This window comes from Mandrillus leucophaeus, unplaced genomic scaffold, assembly GCF_000951045.1.
Source record: "Mandrillus leucophaeus isolate KB7577 unplaced genomic scaffold, Mleu.le_1.0 Scaffold677, whole genome shotgun sequence".
Classification (NCBI taxonomy): domain Eukaryota; kingdom Metazoa; phylum Chordata; class Mammalia; order Primates; family Cercopithecidae; genus Mandrillus; species Mandrillus leucophaeus.
The window spans coordinates 557,669-578,032 of NW_012107330.1; the positions used below are offsets into that span (position 1 = coordinate 557,669).

General features: G+C 33.0%; 1 protein-coding gene across 1 annotated transcript in view; it reads right to left on the reverse strand.

Annotated features, from left to right (window-relative positions):
- The window catches only part of DPP10 (dipeptidyl-peptidase 10 (non-functional)), a gene marked incomplete at its 5' end in the record, with an annotated part of 598,060 nt that overhangs the window by 170,543 nt on the left and 407,153 nt on the right, over nt 1-20,364 (reverse strand). The window contains 2 exons of the mRNA XM_012002083.1: nt 12,254-12,335; nt 12,436-12,488. Of these exons, the coding sequence (XP_011857473.1) occupies nt 12,254-12,335; nt 12,436-12,488 (135 nt within the window). The remainder of the gene's footprint in view (nt 1-12,253; nt 12,336-12,435; nt 12,489-20,364) is intronic.

Below are 20,364 nucleotides of genomic sequence, written 5' to 3' on the forward strand. Positions count from 1 at the left end.
AGATATGAAACAGTAGCTCACTTTAACTTAAATTTTGCTACTTACTGCGATGGAATGATATTAAAGCATCTACATTCAATTGTGTTTACCTACTGAAAATGGTAAATTCCTAAGGCTCAACTTCATATTAAGATCAAACTTCTTTCCATAGGAATTGGTATTTTGATGAACTTATTGGCCATTTACATATTTTCTTTGATATCTAAGTTCATTGCCTATTTTGAATCAGGTTGCTTTCTTTTTATTAAGTTTTAGAATCCCTCTATATTAGAACTCCTGTATACTTTATTTCTGTAATATAAAATTCCTCTATATTAACCTCTTCTTAGATAAGTGATTTGCAAATATTTTCTCCCATTCCACAGGTTGCCTTTTTACTCCATTGATAGTGTTATTGATGCACAAAAGTTTTAAATTTTGATAAAATCGAATTTGTCCTTTTTTAATATCCTGTGTCTTTTGTGTCATATCCAAGAAAGCATTGCAAAACGATTCAGTTCATTTATTCCTTCCAATATCTTCAAACTTCTGCCTTATATTTTCTTCTAAGTTTTATAGTTTTAGATCTTATGCGAGATATTTGATCCAACCTTAGTTAAGTTTTGAGTGTGGTATTAGGTAAGAGTTTATTTTTTATGTATGTAGATATCCAGTTTTTCTAGCATCTGTTGTTTAAAAAAGATAGTCTTTTCCTGATTCAATGATTTGGCACCTTCATTTGATCATAAATGTGAAAGTTTAGTTTTGGACTTTCTCTTCTTTTCCATTGCTCTATATCACTGTCTTTGTACTAGCACAGATCATTTATGTCACACTATTTTGAATTCTATACATTGTAGTAAGTTTTGAAATCAGTAGTGTGACTACTCCAACTTTCTTTTTTTTTAGGAATGTTTTGGATACTCGAAGTCCTATGAAATTTCATATGAATTTTAGGATAGGCTTTTCTATATTTGCACAAAAGACATTATTTGGATTTGGTAGGGATTGAATTGAATCTGTAGATTGTGTTGGGCATATTGACGTCTAACAAGATTACATCTTCCAATTAATAAACATGGTATGTCTTTACACTTATTATGTGTCATTTAATTTTTTTCAGACATATTTTATAGTTTTCATTGTATGAACCTTTCATCAATTTGACTAATTTCTTAGTATTGTATCCTTCTCCGTGCTATTGTAAATAATATTATTTTCTTAATTCCTTTCAGATTGCCCAAAGTTATCATACAGACTTACAAATTTATATGATTTATCTGTGTTGACTTTTTATGCTAGTACTTTGCTGAATGTGTTTATTAGTTCTAACAGACTGAGTGTGTATGTGGACCCTAGGCTTTTAAAGAAATAAAATTATATAATCTGTAAATAGAAATAATTTTATTTTTTCTATTTGAATTCATTTTGTTTTTTTGTTTGCTTAATTGCTTTTGCTAGGACTTCCAGTACTGTTGTGAATACAAGTGTCAAAACCAAGGATCCTTGCCTTGTTTCTTATCTCAAAGAAAATACTTTCAGTCTTTGACCATGAAGTATAATGATCACTGTTCATTTTGCATATAAGATGACGTTTATTCTGTTGAGGTACTTTTCTCCTATTTCTAGTTTGTTGAGTGTTTTTTTTTTTTTTTCTTTAATCATATAAGGGTGTTAAATTTTTTCAAATGCTTATTCAGTATCAGTTGGGATGATTATGTGATTCTTTCTTTAATTTCATTAATGTAGTATATTACTGACATGATTTGAATCTATGTCCTCACTCAAATCTCATGTTAAATGTATTCCCCAAAGTTGGAGGAGGGGCCTGCTGGGAGGTGATTAAATCATGGCAGTGGGTTTCTCATGAATGGTTAGTACCATCACTTTTGTGCTATTCTCAGGATGAGTGAGTTCTCACAAGATCTGTTTGTTTAAAAGTGTGTGCTAACTCCCACCCCCTTCCTCCTGCTCTAGACACATGAAGATGCCTGTTCCAGCTTTCCTTTCTGCCGTGAGCAAAAGTTTCCTGAGGCCTTCCCAGCCATGTTTTCTGTACAACCTGCAGAACTGTGAGCCAACTAAACCTCTTTTCTTTATAAATTACCCATCCTCAGATATTTCTTTATAGTGATGTGAGAATGGACAAATACAATTACATTGGTCAGGTTTTTACATACTGAACGATCCTTACATTTCAATAATGAATCCTAGTTAGCTATGTTTTATAATCTTTTACACAGTTGAATTTGTTGTATTAATATTTTGTTGAGAATATTTACACAAATGTTCATAAGAAAAATTGATCTATAAGTTTTTTGTAGCATGCATAGATTTGCTACAAAATGCTGGCATATAATGGGTTAAGAAGTGTTCTCTCCTCTTTGACTTTTTGGAAAAGTTTGAGAAATATTGATTTGTTTGTTTTTCTTTATTAGATAAAGTCTCACTCTGTCACCCAGGCAGGACTGCAGTGGCACAATCTCGACTCACTGCAACCTCTGCCTCCCAGCTTCAAGCGATTCTCTTGCCTCAGCCTCCTGAGTAGCTAGAATTACAGGGCGTCCAACAACACACCCAGCTAATCTTTGTATTTTTAGTAGAGACAGTGTTTCACCATGTTGACCAGGCTGGCCTCAAACTCCTGACCTCAGGTGATCCACCTGCATCGGCCTTGGTATTAGGTTTTCTTAAAAATGTTTAGTAGAATTCACCTATGAAGCCATCAGTTCCAGAACATTTTTGGCCAGGGGGTTTTTGATTACTGATTTAATATCCATATTAAGTTTAAGCCTATTCAGAAATAGAAAATTCATATTTTCTATTTCTTCATGATTCTATTATGAAGTTTTGCATTTTTGGGACTATCTTCATTTCATCTAGGTTATCCAGTATAAACTGGTGTACAATTGTTCATAGTACTGTTATAATCCTTTTCATTTCTGTAGAAACGGTCATAATATCCCCACTTTTAATCTGATTTTAGGAATCTGAGTCTTCTCTCTTTTTTTTTTTTCTTTTAGCCAAGCTAACTAAAGGCTTGTCAATTTCGTTGATTTTTCTGAAGAATCAACTTTTGATTTTAGTGATTTTCTCTGTTTTTCAATTCCTTACTTTGTTTATATCTACTATCTTTAGGTTTAGTTTTTTTTTCTAATTCAAATACCTTCAGTTGTAAAATTACGTTGTTGATTTGAGATCGTTTTTGCTTTCTAATGTAAGTGTCTTAATCCTCTCAGGCTTCCATAACAAAATAGCAAAGACAGTGCAGCCTGTAACAGAAATATATTTATTTACAGTGCTGGAGGCGAAATAATCCAAGATTAGGGTTTCAACATGTTTCAGTTTTTGGTGAGAGCCCTCTGATTGGCTTGCAGATGGCAGCTTGGCCCTCACATGACTTTTCCTTTGAGTATGTACAGAGAGATGAAGAGCAAGAGTGAGAGTGAGAGTGACAGCAAGAGCAAGAGAAAAAATGAGAGAGAGATCTTCCTCTGCTTATTAACCCACCAGTCATGTTGGATTAAAGCATCACTCATGATCTTGCACAACCGTAATTACCTCCTAAAACATTTATCTCCAACAAACCAACAAAGTCTCATCGGAGGTTGGGGCTTCAACATATAAATTTTGTGGGAACACCATTAATTCCACAGTAGTAAGTATATATAGCTACTTCCCACTTACACTGTTTATGCTACATCTCATACATTTTGATATGTTGTGCTTTCATGTTACTTCATCTCTAAGTATTTTCTAATTTTCCTGTAATGTTTTATTTAACTCATTCATTGTTTGAAAGTATGTTTTCTAATTTCCACAAATGTATAAATTTTTCAGTTTTCCTTTTGTTACTGATTTCTAACTTTATCTCATTGTGGTCAGAGAAGATCTTTTGTGTGATAATTTTTTAAAAGTTATTGAGACTTAATAGGTGGCAAAATGTATGCTCCATCCTGAAGAATTTCTCATATGCCCTTGAAAGAACGTGTATGCTGTTGCTGTGTTGAGTGTTCTGTATACATCTGTTAAGTCTAGTTGGTTTATTATGTTTTTTAAATCCTCGATTTTCTTGATTATCTTCTGTCTGTTTTTTCCAGCCATTATTGAGAATATGGTGCTGAAATCAACTATTATGGTAGAAATATATATATATATATACACATACATACATATATATATATCCCCTTCAATTATATTCATTTTTAGTTTTATATATATTTTGATTAGGTATATAAATGTTTGGATTGTTATATCTTCTTACTGTATTGATTTATTTGTCTCTCAAAACTGCTTATGATTTAATGTCTATTTTTATGTTAGTATAGCAAGCCCTATTTTATTTTGCTTACTGTTGGCTTGAAATATCTTTTTCCATTCTTTTATTTTCAGCTTATTTGTGTCTTTGTAATCTAAAGTGAGTTTCTTATAGAGAGTATGTAGTTGAATCATGTTATATTTTAAAATTTATCTTCTCAGTTTCGATCTTTTAACTGGAGAATTTAATCAATTTATATTTAAAGTAATTACCAATAAGGAATAACTTGCTTTTGTGATTTTTCTATTTCTTTTCTATATCCCTTATCTTTTGTGACCCTCATTTTCCACATTACTATCTTATTTGAGTTTAGTTAATTTTTTGTAGTAGAATGTTTTAATTCCATTCTCATTTCCTTCCTTTTGTGTATATTTATTATTTTCTTTGTTGTTTCCATGGCAGTTACATGTAACATCCTAAAGTTATAGTGCTAGTTTGAATTTATACAAGCTTAACTTTAATAACATTCAAAAACGCTGCTCATGTAGAGTTTCATCCTCATCTTCCTCAGTTATTGAAGTCACAGAATTACGTATTTGTATACTGTACATCCAAAGGTATTAATAATAGACATTTAAGGCATTAGTCTCTTAAATTATGTCTAAAACAAAATGTGAAATACAAATTAAAGTTAAAATAATATGAGCTTTTAGACTAAAATTTTTAAATGTGTTAGCATTTTAAATTAAGTAAAAAACAAAAAGTGCAGTTACAAATCATTGTCACAATAACATATATTTCTATAATTGCCCATGTATTTACATTTACTGGCATCTTTATTTCTTTATAAGACTTCAGGTTACTACCTATTGTACTTGCATTTCAACCTACTGGACTCCCACTAGTCATTCTTGCAAGGCAGGTCTAGTGGTAACTCTTGTCAATTTTTCTTTATTTGAGAATGTCTTAATTTCTCCCTTGCTTTTGAAAGACAGTTTTGCCAGATACGAAATTTTTGGTTAACAGGTTTTGATTTGTTTTGTTTTTCTTTTAGAATTTTGAACACATCAGACCACTGCTTTGTGGCTTCTTATGTTTCTGATGAGAAATCTGCTGATAAGGATATGTTGTATGTGACAAGCAGCCTCTCTCAGGTTGCTTTCAAAATTCTCTTTGTCTTTGTCTTTCAACAGTTTGATTATAACTTGTCTTGGTTTGGGTCTCTGAGTTCATGCTATTTGGATGTCTTTTTGAGCTCTTGGTTATTTATACCAATGACTTTCATCAAATTTAGGGCTGTTAATTTTTTAGAATATTTTTTCTACTCCTTTATCTCCGTCTTCTACTTCTAACATTCCCACAATCCATATGTTGCCCCATTTGATGGTACTCCACAGGTCCCTTAGGTTCTGTTTATTTTTCTTCAGTCTTTTATTTTTTATGTTTCTAATAATCATTTCACTTGTCTTATCTTCAGTTTCATGGCTTCTTTCTTCTGCCTGCTCAAGTATATCTTGACTCTCTAGTAAAACCGTTATTTCAATTATTGTAACCTTTTGCTCTGGCATTTTTTATTTGGAGTCTTTTAGGTTCTCTCTCTCTCTCTCTCTCTCCTCCCCCCCCCCGCCATTGGCACTTCCATTTTGTTCATACATCATGTTTTCATATTTTCCGTGATTTCCATTACTTCTTGATGTTGGGTCTTTTATCCCTTTGAATTGGCCATACTTCCTTATTGCTTTGTATCCTTTGTAATTTTTTTATTGTTGAAAATCAGACATCTTAATGTAATAATTTTGGTATCTCGGAAGATCAGAATCTCCCCTGATAGAATTTAGCTCTGTGTCCCTACTGAAATTGCACCTTAAATTTTAGTAATTCCCACATGTCATGGTAGGGACCTGGTGGGAGGTAATTGAATCATGGGGGCAGGTTTTTCTCAAGCTGTTCTCATGATAGTCAATAAGTCTCATGAGATCTGATGGTTTATAAAGGGGAGTTGCACATGCCTTCCTGCCCACTGCCATGTAAGACGTGATTTTGCTCTTCCTTTGCCTCCTACCATGATTTTGAGGCTTTCCCAGCTATGTGGAACTGTGAGTCCATTAAACCTGTTTCCTCTATAAATTACCCAGTCTCAGGCTTGTCTTTATTAGCCGCATGAAAATGGACTAATACATTCCCATTTCCCATGGTTTGCTATTTTATGTTTTTGCTTTTCTTTTGTTATGTTGGTTCTTTTATAATTGTTGTCTTTATGCTGAGGATCAGCCTTAGGTGGAAACAAGTCTTCTCAGGACTTTTGTAAGCCTGCATCTTTCCCTGTGCATGTACGGTGACTTGCTAATTTGTCCCAAATATTCAGTTGCCTTTGAATATCTTAATCTTTAATGGCTGACATCCCTCTAAAAAGAGGAAAATGAAGAGTAGGAAAAGGCACTGGCCTTTTAACCATCTTAGAATTCACTTCAGCTGGAGGGAAAGGAGCTTGTTACAAGGGTGTAAGGATGTGAAACAATAGCTGCCTTTCTTATAGCATATCTTCAATTTCATAATGAGAAGGGGCAATAAACAATAAGAACACTAACTCTCACTTACTTGCATCACAGGGCCCTTATTGTCCATCCTGGTTCCTGCAAGATGCATGCATGCTCCAGGAACACCTGCCATGGGGCTGGGGGTCAAAGATAGGTAGCTGCCTCTGAGCTAAGTGTTCAAGTCAACTTAAATTAACCACAAACTTTCATTCAAGCCTTCTGACAAAATTTACATACTTTCAATAGACTAGAGTTCTCAATAGTTACCTGTCTACTGTTGCAATTGTTATCTGGATGGAAAAACAGATTCCTGGTGCTTCTCCTTCCATCGTAATTCCCAGATTCCTCTTCCCAAACCATTTCTTTTCAATAAAACATTTATTACAGCTAAAGTGGTCTACTCACCACCTTCTCCAAATCATACACTCTTTATTGCTTCAGGTTCATTTTTCCACAAATTTTGACACATCTAAATTGCCTTTACTCACACTTAGTGCTACTGAAACTTCTCCTCAATATTCTGAGTTCTAACTTAGATTCTCTTCATCAGCAAATTATATCAATCCCTTGCCTCTCTTCTATAAAACCAGGAATTTCTTTTACAGCAAATAAGATTAGAAGCTGAAAATGAAGGATAATTAATTATCTTTAGTTAGTAAACACTACAAGGTTCTATAATTTATTTAATGCAAAACTAATTAAAGTATTGTAATGACTCATCTCTAATAAAATCATATTGCTGAGTTTGCTAATGGCTTCAAATATTGACAAAGCATGCCATACTCATATGAAACGAAGCATTGGTCATTTGTAGAAGTATGTCCTTTACTTTTTTAAATTTATGTTTGCATGCACTCAAAAGATAAACTTGATAAATATGAAATTTCTCTAAGAATTCCCCAAAGGAGTTTGAAAAATGACATTACAGAAAACTTAAGATTAACTCTCCACAAAACTAGTTACCCTAAAATTCCCTGAGGTGTTTAAATTCATATGAAAACAGATTTTTTAATAATAGTAAAAGTGAACACCTACAAAACACTTGTTTTAGGCCAGATACTATTCAAAGTGCTTTAGAGCTGTATTCATACATTAAACATTAGAATAGCGCTATTGATAAAGCACTACCATTTTAAAGGTGAAAATAGTAAGGCATATCAAGATTAAATAATGTTCTCAAGATCAACAGCAGTAGAACCAGGACATAATCACGTGCAATATGGCTTCAAACAGGGAAGCTATAATTTTTAAACATTTTTAGTATTTTCATAATTTTCTTAAATATATTAAAAATAAGGAATCAATAACAAATAAAGAAAATGCATACAATTAATACTATTTCCTTGAGTGTATCAAAGTGCTATTATTTTGTCATATGTGTTGGTTTCCCTCAAGTATGAAGAATAAGAGGGTCATTTAAAACCAACCAAAGTGTAAAACATTTTCCAAAATACTGTCCACTTTTTCTAAAATACTGGACAGTATTTTGTACAAAAGGTGAAGTTGTCTTGGATTTCTGTGTTCTGGAATTCTGTTTGTTCCAAAGTTGCTCTGGCCCAATGGACCAACTCTATTGTTCACAACATCAGAGTGAAACAGGAAGGATGAGAGCGCCTGCCACTTATTGGTGTCCACTCACCACTGTCCATGAATGTTTCATTGATTACATGCCTTATCTAAACCAAACCTGGCACATTCATATTTACCATATTCTATGCAAATTTGGCTGCCACTTTTCAGAAATATCATAGTGGGATGGATTTACAGAGAGTTCTATGACGGTAGATTAAATGCATTGTTTGCTAATTTATCTAAATATCTACAAGATAAAAGCAAATATAATGTCCATAATCTATGGTATCTGGACAATTGCATACATTTTGCATTTTAAATCACGAACCTATTTTCATCATCATGATTTACTCAATTATTCGACAATTTATTGTGGAAAGGATAGTGAATGCAGGGTTGCTGGTAGGATTTCTTTGAATATTTGAGGGTCCAGATTATTTTCCGATGAAAGGAAACCTTATTTAGCAAGAGTGTATTATTCTATAGCCTTCTCGTGACAAGAAATATCTATTATAATTACCCTATTTCACTAATAAGCTTAAGAAATATGCATTCAGATTTCTAAAATAGGATATAAATAATAGTAATGTGCACCTTATTATGAAAAATAGTCACATTTTTCAAAATAATTATCACAATGATATGGTAGTGTACATATTTCTATTTATAGATGAGGAAATTGAGGCTTGCAGGAAATTAAAAACTTAACTCAGCCCAACCAGCTGTTGTTAAAACAGCAATTCAAAATTTTAAAAAAACCTAGAGGATTCTAAACTACATTAAAAAGCTAGTTAAAGGTTAGAATGAGGATTGGCCAATTAGGATTATTAAAGGTAAATAAGGTAAATATATTGATTAAGGTATAAAAAATTTGAATTCAATAGAAAGATGTATTTATCCTTTTATAAATTCCTCACTCTTTACAACATAGTTCAAATTATATAATGCAAAATTGACAGACAACTAAAGAAAAACAATCACATATCCACTGTCATTAGTAAGAACATACAACTCTTAGAAACATAATTATTAAGATTGATCCAGTAGGCACATATAGAACATTGTACCTGTCACATAGAAAATATACAAAATTATCTATCACATAAAAAGCATTTCGAAAAAATCCTAAGCCATTAAGCATGTCTCATCAATTGCAGTCACTAACTAAAACTAACTAAAAAAAAAAAATTGTAAAACTTAATCCAGTAACCATAATATAATCAATTTTTTAGTATCCCAGCAAAACAAAAAACCCTACAATACCTAGTTACATTCATAGGTTAACTAGTGCAGAAGGATTTTAATGACATAAAAATTATAAAAATTGAAATGGAAAAGAAAAATGTCATTATTAACAGAAAGCATAATAGTCTACACAGAATTATTTGGAATTTATAATTGTGTGTAGCAATGTTGATATATATATAAAATAAATAAATTTATAAAATAAATAAATAAATACTTTGAGCACTTTTCTATTTGCCAGTAGCAAACATTTTTTAAATAAGAAATACAAGCACTTAAAAGAGTGACCAAAATGATAAATTGCAAATTTTTAGATAGAAATTGTAAAATTTGACTCAGATATTAAGAGTCTTAAATAGCTAAATACATATATTAAATGTTTGTAGATACGAAGATTCAGTATCACTAAGATGTTAATTTCCCAAAATAGACATATAGATTCAAAATAGTGTATTCAAAATTCTGAAAATGGGCATGTAACATGAAAGACAATTGTGACATTAATATGAAAGGCTAAAAAGTCAAGAAGAGTCAAAGTCAGCATAAGAAACTGCCTTGTCAGAGCGTAAAGCTTACTTTAATTAAGGCACTGTTGTCTTAGCACATTAATAGACAAACCACCTGGAAAAAAAGAGCCAGAAGAAGACTCATGCATATGTGGAGCATAACACTGTAACACTGCAGAGGAGTAGTTACAGAATGAAGTGGTCAATAAAAGGTTTCAGGACAATTGTGGGCCATATAAAACATATACAAAAACGGACAGAGATGGCCGGGTGCGGTGGCTCACACCTGTAATCCCAGCACTTTGGGAGGCCAAGGCGAGCGGATCACAAGGTCAGCGGATCGAGACCATCTTGGCTAACACGGTGAAACCCCACCTCTACTAAAAATACAAAAAAAAAATTAGCCGGGCGTGGTGGTGGGCGCCTGTAGTCCCAGCTACTCGGGAGGCTGAGGCAGGAGAATAGCGTGAACCCGGGAGGCGGAGCTTGCAGTGAACCAAGATGGCGCCACTGCACTCCAGCCTGGGCGACAGAGCCAGACTCCGTTTCAAAAAAAATTAAAAATTAAAAAATTAAAAAATGGACAGAGATTTAATACCTACCAAAAAAAGCAATTTCAGATGGATGGATCAAGAACCTATACATGGAAGGCCCACTTGAAAAATTCTAGAGAAGTATTATTCCATTATAAAGATTTCATAAATAACAAAAAGTAGAAATCATGTATTTGATAAATCAGATTACATTTATTAAAAAAATCTGTTTGTGGAAATGAATCCATTAAGAGAGTGAGAAGTAAATCCAAAAACTGGATGAAGATAGACCCAATAATGTATTAATATCCAGAACATATAAGGGGTTCCTTTCAATTAAAAAAAGAAAAAAAAATGTGAATGGACAAATATATGAATAAATATTTCACATATGAGAAAATACAAATTGCCAGTAACGATACAAAAAGTTGCTCTAGCTTATTAGAATTCAAGGAAATACTAAATGTTAATAAAACTATAATGAAATACCATTTTGTATAATCATTTGGGTAGTTACTTACAAGTCTGAGAAAATAGGAGTTGGCAAGGATATGGAACAAAGGGAACTCTCTCATTGTTGCTGGTAGGTGTAAACACACTTAACAAATAACCTAGAAATCAGTTTGGTGATGCTCAATACATCTGAGCATGCACGTGATAGTAAGCAATACTACTCCCTGAGCAGTATTCCCTTGAGAAAGGCTTTACATGGTCACCATGAGATATGTACAAGAATATAATATTGCAGGCCGGGCTCACTGACTCATATCTGTAATCCCATCACTTTGGGAGGCCTAGGTGGGTGGATCGCTTGAGGTCAGGAGTTTGAAATGAGCCTGGCCAACATGGTGAAACCCTGCCTCTACTAAAAATACAAAACTTAGCCAGGTGCGGTAGCATGTGCCTGTAATCCCAGGTACTCGGGAGGCTGAGGCACAAGAATTGCTTGAACCTGGGAGGCAGAGGTTACAGTGAACCGAGATCTCACTCTAGCCTGGATGACAGAGCAAGACTTTGCCTAAAACTACATATGTGTATTTGCCAAAAAAAAAAAAATATATATATATACACACACACACACACACACACACACACACACAGAGACACACACACACATATATAAAATTGCTCAAACTGCTTTATACATCAATAATTATCTTTTTGAGTTTGTAATTATTTCAAAATAAAAATAAAAGTAAAAATCCTCTCAAGAGAATATTAAATAATTCCATCTAAATTTTTACCCTGAACAATGCTTTAAGAAAAAATAATCTTTATTTTGAATTTTTCATGAAAACTGACAATATTATGTAAGGGAAATTACTCAGTACAAGGTCCTAGTAACCTTGGATCTCTTCTAGGTTTCACTACAAACCAGCAGTTTAATCATATATTACTTAACAAACTTTTGTCTTTATTAACTGATAAAATAATACTAGTATCATGTAATGTATTCTTAAGTTGGAATATTAGATAAAAGATATAAAGGACTTTGGAAAAAACCATAGGAAAACTTGCCCTACAAAACTTTATGTTTTCCTAAGTCCTTTCCTAAGTTTCAGTAAACATCTTCCGTAAGACCATGATTGGTAGCGTTCAGTGCATACCAATGCCTGCGCTTACCAGCTGCTGCCCTTGGACACCCCAGGCCGCGTACTGCAAGACGGAGTCCTCTACTTCCGGAGGATTTAACTCCCAAACTTCCCTTGAAAAAATGTGAACATTTTTACATGAACAAACTGAAATCTACACCAACAACTTAGTAACACAATTGCTCATGAAAACCAGAAAATCAAAGAACTTACCTAGTGTGTATGTTGTAAATCACATATGAAGCAGTATATGAATAATGAAAAATCTGAAATTAAAAAAGAAACATTATTGATCATAGTTTTATCTTAATGTGAATATATATATATATTCTTAGTAAAATCCAGGAAATCCAAGACTTGGTGTTAAGCAGAAATGAAAATATAAATTATTCTAGCTCAGGAGGTGATTACCCTCTCTGTGCCTTATGCCTAATTTTTATTTCTAATATCAATTCCATTCCTTATTTAATCCACTCTATCCTGAGTATAATTGTGATTATATTACCTTCTTGTTCAAAATTTTCAGTGATGCCCTATTGCCTATAAAATAAAATTCAAACTGCCTTATCTGATGTTAAATAATTTTGTTATTTTGGCTTCTACATGTTTTTCTAAACTTGTCACCTACTGCCTCCCTTCATACAGTCTATACTTCAAATTAGATGGATTCTCCCGGTATGTCCTGAACTTTCTTTGCTTTTCCTCTAAGGACATTCTACCTTAACTGAGGTGAAAATTCTACTCCCTTATAATAAAACCCCTGTATGGAGCTCATATTGATTTCTTCTATTGAAATTCATCTCACAGTTTCTTTCCTGCATGACTTTTAGGACACATCTCACTCTGTAGTGAAACTATATAAACATTTTGTGTAAGTCTCCTTTTCCTACTAGAATGTTGTCAGATACAGGTGTCTATTACCTTTGTATCCTCCACATTACCTAGCACAGTGCCATGTTTATATGCATTCAACTGATATTTCTTGAGTGATGGTTCTTATGGGAAAAAACTAATGCATGTTGAAGTGTTTGTTGGTGAAGTCAAAGTGAGATAACACTTTCCACACCTTTATAGTAATGGTAGAAAATGACATATTAAGCAGATGGCTTCAAGTATATAATAGCTAAAAATCCCTTTAAAAAAAAAAAAAAAAAAAACACTATCTTCCCAAGGACTGCAGAACTCATGACCCATTAAATTTCAAACAAAAGACTGTAGTGCAAAATGCAAAAATGCCTCTATGTTTTGCTTCTTAATAATGAGATGATGAAATAGTGGAATACAGAGGAAATGAGGAAAATTGCAAAAGATGGGTTAGGGAAAGAGATGATGAGTATATTTCTGTGAAAATTATTTTTTCTCTAAGCTATGTGAATCTAGTGAAGAAAATTGCTCTTTAGCTAGCTATATTGTGATATTATTATTTCCAGGATTTACAGAACTTTTATTGATACTTTCATTTTTCAGTATGCAATTGTAAAAGCTTCTTTTATTCTTGTAGTGGATATACATTGCACAAATATTACAATATTGTCAATTAAAACTCCCTAGAAGTCAGATTGTTATTTCTTCTCACTGGAATAATAGCTTCAATTAAATATGATTGGCCACATATTTGGCAAAGAAGTACTATGTTCTCTCTTTGCAATGAAATTGCAAGCCTTCCACCATTTGTTAGAGTATTGTGTTTTACAATGAAGCTTTATGCTCCCATTCCTTTTGGAATAACTATTAAATCTGAGATTGCCTTTGTGATAGGGCTGTAGAAGCAAAAATAATTTTTCCTGGTGTCTATTTTGACATTTACATTGTGTTCTATAAAGTTCTATACTTTACTGCAAATTTAAATCTTGAATTTACTAACAGAGCTGACAAAAAGATGAGAAATGTGACCACTCTGTCAACACTTTCTCTCTCTCTCTCTCAGAAAGCTCTGCTGCCAAAGCAAACTGCGAAGCGAGTGCTTGGTCTTCAAAGAAGATAAATATATCATGATGTCCTGGGGGGAAAGAGAGTATTCATCCTATCTTTGAATCACCTACCACACTGTACCTGGCTTTTAGGCACACATCTATCTTGAGAGAAAAAGTTGCTAGCCATTATCATTTTAGGTAAAACAGTCACTGAGACCTAACTGGGTATAATTATTGAATCTTGGTCTCTTTCTGTACTATTTGTTATAGAGGTTTCTGCTCATTCTCTAATTGTAAATCCAAAGGACTTAGATGTCTTCCAAATGGTGTGACTGGAGAAGGGGCTATATAAATCCACCTTCTGTTCTGTAGCTCTTAGCCTGATAATAATATTGTCTCTTGCAGTGTGTTGAGGGGAAGACTGCAATAAAGAAGTTAAACTAGACTTGTCTGCAAACCCACAGCAAAATGAAGTAGCATATTATAGGTTTGGGCCTCATCCATTATCTATCTATCTATCTATCTATCTATCTATCATCTATCAATCAATCATCTAGCTATTCATCCATCCTACAAAGCCAGCAATTTGCCATCTTCAGATAATTAGAACCTAGCCCTTTACTCTGAGTTTAGAACTCTTTCCCCCAAATTCACTATCTTTTTATGCATGTGTGTGTGTTCCCAGCAGATTTCAAATATTTGTTGTTTTTTAACTTTCAATAAGAAAAATCACGTTCCATGCCCACAACAGAATAAAGAGTATGGGGGAGGGCAAAATCTTGAACAAGGTTGGAAGAAGAAGTTTCTATCTCTCTCTCTCTCTCTTTCTTAACATAGTGTTGGAGATATTTTAAAGGGAGGGGAGGATTTTCAATGAAAATTAGATTTAGATTTACTGAACATCTCTATTAAGGCACTCTGGTCTAAATTCACCCTGTGTTAACCTGCATCTCTTTCTCTCTCTTTCCTTGGATAGCATTTCTACTCTTTTTTAACATTCCTTATTTTCCTTTATCTTAAACTCCCCTCTATATAACTAAGTAGGTCTTATTTCATGATGAGAGGGTAAAATCAAAGTTACTTAAGATTAGGAAGAGTAACAGTTTTTCCTGTAGTGATTGGCTGCTGCATAGTGAAAGCCAAACTGAGCATCTGATGGGACCTCTGGGGACAAGCACATTTCACAGCCCAACATTACCGATTCATCCCATCTCTGCAAATGATGTTCCACTGCTGGTTAGAGTGTGAATAGTTATGGAAAAGGCAGCGGTGGTGGATAGAATTCAGATATACCATATCAAAATTTGATCAAAGCTTATTTCTGGAAGCTGGCCTTAAGATATCCAATCATTCAATTCCATCAAGAAAAGTATTAGGAGGATCAGAAAACATCAAAAGATCATGTAACCCCATCTGGGACCCATCATCTCTATATTATACTGTGAACCCTAAGAAGAAGTTGATTACTAAGAGTTGACTACTACAAGTGGTATAGATAATTTTCGTTATTTGCAGTTGTTTTTACTTGTACTCTCACCATAAACACTGAATTAGCAATTACTGAATCATTGGTCCTAGGAGAAATACAGGATCAGGTTCCTGTGAGCCTCTGGTCACAACATTTTCATGAACCCTTTAATATATAACCTATTTCATATGTGTTTCTGTTTAAAGACACCTTATTTTAAACACCTTATTTTAAAGACACCTTATTTCATTAACATTGAACTCACGGCCAACAACACTATAACTCATGCTTGAATGAGGCTTATCTAACACATGTATTTGCTCCATAAGGCACACCACAGCATTCTTGCACTAAGGAAAAGAGGATAACTCTTTATCACTATGCTTGGGGGCAGGAGTGAGTGGTGGGGAGTGATTTTAAACAGGAACATGCCCAACAGAAAGCACAACAATGTGAAAACCATGTCACTAAGTAGACCCTCAAAATGATAATTGTTTACAGTAAAAGAGCTGAAACAGGAAGGCACAGTGTCACCTTGTTCAACCTTAGCTGGGAAAGTAGACAACAAGCAATTCAATTGTTCTGCCATCCTGCATATGTCTATGAATGACAGTGAAAGACCTAAGAGTAGATTTGGGGGGGCACAAGTTAACTTTAGCATGTAGCTGAATTTGTATATATGGAATTTATGGATAATAATCTACTGTATTAATTATATAAACATGGCATGAGATATTATTGGAAGAAAGAAAAAACAGACATATTTTAGTCCTGCCAAAATTTGAACACAAGGAAAGTACAGAAGTTATCCAAATTCTGATATTCATGCTCTGTAAATGAAAATTAGCTACATTCACTTATTTAACAAATTTCTGTTAAGCAATATCTTTGATACAGGCACTACAATAAGTATTATTTTTTTAAATTATCATAATAAAAATTTTTTAAAATAAGATAAATAAGAGTGTCAGTTGATAATTTGTATTTACTTTTATATGTTGTTTGTTGGTTTATAAATGACTATTGAATACTAATTATGTAACTATTGGATACTAATTATGTGCAAGCTCATAAATGAGGTAACTTGCAAAATGCAAAGACCAAGATAAATGTAATCTCTGTCCCCAAGGAGCTTATGTTCCATTCAGTGCAACAAGGCCAAGAAACATTACATTGGTATGGAATACTCTGTTGTAGGTCATGGTTCAATTAGGACTGCATATTATAAGTCCATTAGCTTTCCAATAAATGATTAATCTTTTCGGTTTTAAGAGCACATCATAGAAAATATAGTAGTTGACTTAGATGAAGTAATTTACATAGTTTAGAAAAATACAGCTAGTGTGTCACACTTAAGATAGCCCTGCATATAATAACAATTTGAATTCAGCTTTCACTACATACCAGATTCTGCATAACACTTTACATATATTATATAATTTAATATTTACATCAACCTCAAGAAGTGAATATTATTTATAATTCATAAAATAAGCTCTGCCAAATTCAAGCTTAAAACTGAAAGTTTAGGTAGGAAAGAGTCACAATCTGAACCGAGATCTGTCTGATTACAATCCACTTTGTGATTGAATCTCTCTGCACAATACCTTTCAGGGAGCTAGTACATGAAGCATGACTCCAGTTTTGCAAAAGACTCATTTCCAAATTGATAGAAATATGCATGAATTAATTGATTACCAGAGTTAAGAGAGATTTCATTTTGGAAACATGATCTGATATATCAGATTAAAAATGTAAATTGTCTTTTCTTTAACTGTTTTTCACAATTTTTTTTTCTTGGAATATCAGTTATTACCTAAGACATCTATGGGGATTCATGTCAAGGAGAGTTACACTTAAAAGAACAAAGAACAGCGTACCCTAGTAATTTATGCTTAAACCAGAGGCTGGCATCTCTGGATACAAAAGCTTTTTCTGCACTGCAGTTAAACAGCCGAATTGATACAAATAGCATTCATTTTCATGGCCTGGAGAATATTTAAAATAGGATTATGGATTTGCCATGGAATCAAACAGTTAGGAAAACTGAACTGTGAGAAAGCAAGCTACTGTGTCAACAGCATTTATAAAAGAATGCCAGTAAGAGGAAAGACAATACAGGCAAAATGGGATTTGTTTCTCTTGGAAGTCAGTAATACAATGATGCCAAGTTTGTTCTAGGATAATGAGATACCTTTTAAGATGAGTGAGTTGTGACTGTGTTGTTTGAAAAGATTTATCTTCTTTACACAGTTAAGAACTAACTATCTCCTAACTATGAGCTAGGAGACTCTAGTGTTGTAATACGATTCACACAATGATAAACTACAGCTGTACAGAAATATTTTTAAAACATTGCCCTTTTAACAAAAGCTTTGTGAACATTGAACAACAAGTATTGCTTGAAAGGGAAAATATATATAAGTATTAAAAGTATACTTAATATTTATTAGTATTTTAAACTACTTCAAAATATTTCTTAATGTTCACTGTAACCTTAAAAGGATATTATCTATTCAAGATATACAGCTAGTATAACTAGAATTGGAACTAAGATCTTATAGATTCTAAAATCCATATCTTTTCTACTACAATAAGAAAGAAAAAAATGCAAGCATGACTTTACTATGATACATCATAGAGGAATCACATAGCATTCTTCAATTGCATCTCCATTTTTGTAAGTGGCAAACAGTAAAATACTTAAGGTGGTGAGTCTGAAAGTATGATGATTAAGAAGATAAAATTTAAGAGTTTTATTTTTATTTTATGTTTTAAAAATAGACTGTATTTAGAGCATTTTTGGGTTCACAGTGAAATAGAGTGGAAGTTAGAGAGAGTACTCATACAACTCTGTTGCCACACATGCACAGCCTCTCCACTCTCAACATCCCCTACCAGAGTGGTACGCATGTTACAATCAATAAACCTCTATCAACATGCCATTGTCACCCAAAGTCCATAATTTCCACTAGGGTTTACTCTTGATGTTGTATATTCCATGAGTTTTTATGAGTATATAATGACTTGTCTTCGTGATTACAGTATCACACGGAATAGTTTCATTGCTCCCAAAATTCTGTGTGTTCCACCAGTTTATCCCTTCTTCTATCCTAATCCCTAGCAAACACTAAATTTTTTACTGTCTCCACAATTTTGCATTTCCCAGAATGCCATATAGTTGGAATCATCCAGTATGCAGACTTTTCAGATTGACTTTTTTCACTTAGTAATATGCACATGCATTTCACCCATGTGTTTTCATGCCTTGATAGTTCATCTCTTTTTCAATAAATAATATTGCATAGTCTAGATATGTCACAGTTTACAGGTGTTATTTTAATTAGGCTATATTTATGACAAAATCTACAAAACATAAAAATAAACTTGCTATTTAAAAAGCAAAACAAAACTGACTGTCACAAAACCAATTTGGTCATTCTGTTATAGGCAGCATGATGCTGTGCTCAGACAGGATGTATAATAAAGTAATATTTATACTTTTCCTTGGTTTATTTGGGTCTAGTAGGTGTCACAGTGGAAAAGAATTGGATACTGTGTCAGCAATTTTATAAATTATAGTATATTCCCTCTGAACTAAAATACAATACTTTCAGAAATACTGACTGTAAATGCTGATAATCTAATGAGATGAATGAAGTACATATGTTTTTATGTGATATATTTATTTTACTTTAGACAATGGATGACTGATGACTCAAATATTAAAAGTATACCAAAATTACCTGGACAACATTTTTCAATTGCATGTAGGACTATTCTGCCTAGGATATAATTCAACTGGCCTATGTATTAATAGCAGCTAACACCAGAAAATTATACTTTATTACCCCAAATGAGATGTTTGAGTGAGCAGAATAAATCATTTCCTGATATATTCCCTGTTACATAAATACGGTTATTATATTTATTATATTATTATATTTATTATATTATTATATTATATTATATTATAGGAAAACCTTCTTTAAATTGCTCTTAGAATTGCTCTTAGAGTTCCTGAGATGTTTTCTATAGTGCAAAATTCCTTTTCAAAGATGCTCCATTTTTCAATAATCGATATTTAACATGTAACTTTCACCATACCACACTCTTGAGTAAACTAACAGCCACATTGACAATGCCACTGTTTGTAATATAATATTTTCATGGGCCAGACCTTTCCTCTTTAATTACTGCAAATAAGCAACTTCCACATCAGTTGACATTAAATTGTTTTCTACTTATCATCATTTGAAAACATCTGGTTTGATAACCTGAATGACATTTAAAATCAATTACTGACAGTAGTACAAGTGATTTTTTATTTATACTGAAATAAGTTCAAACATTGTCTCACTAGCTATAAACTAGTTTTCTCTCTAGCATATCTATGCAGAAATACATACATTGCAATAGGACAGAAAGCCACACTCCCAAACCTGCTTCCCTTTATTACTGAACTAGAAAGGTAAGGATGAAAATTATTGTTTCAACACATGGGAAATTACAAGCCCTTGTTAACTGAATAAAACATGACTTAGAAAAGTGGTCATTTCATTTCCCAGCAGCTTTGGAGAAAATATTTTCTTCATTTCAATAGCATCAAATCTTAGCATATGTTTTCCTTAGCAAGTTACAAGAAAGAAGAAAAAGAAAGAAAGAAAGAAAAAGAAGGGAAGGGAAGGGAAGGGAAGGAAAGGGAAAAGGAACGGGGAAGGGAGAAGGCGTAAGGGGTAAAGGGGAAGGGGGAAGGGGGAA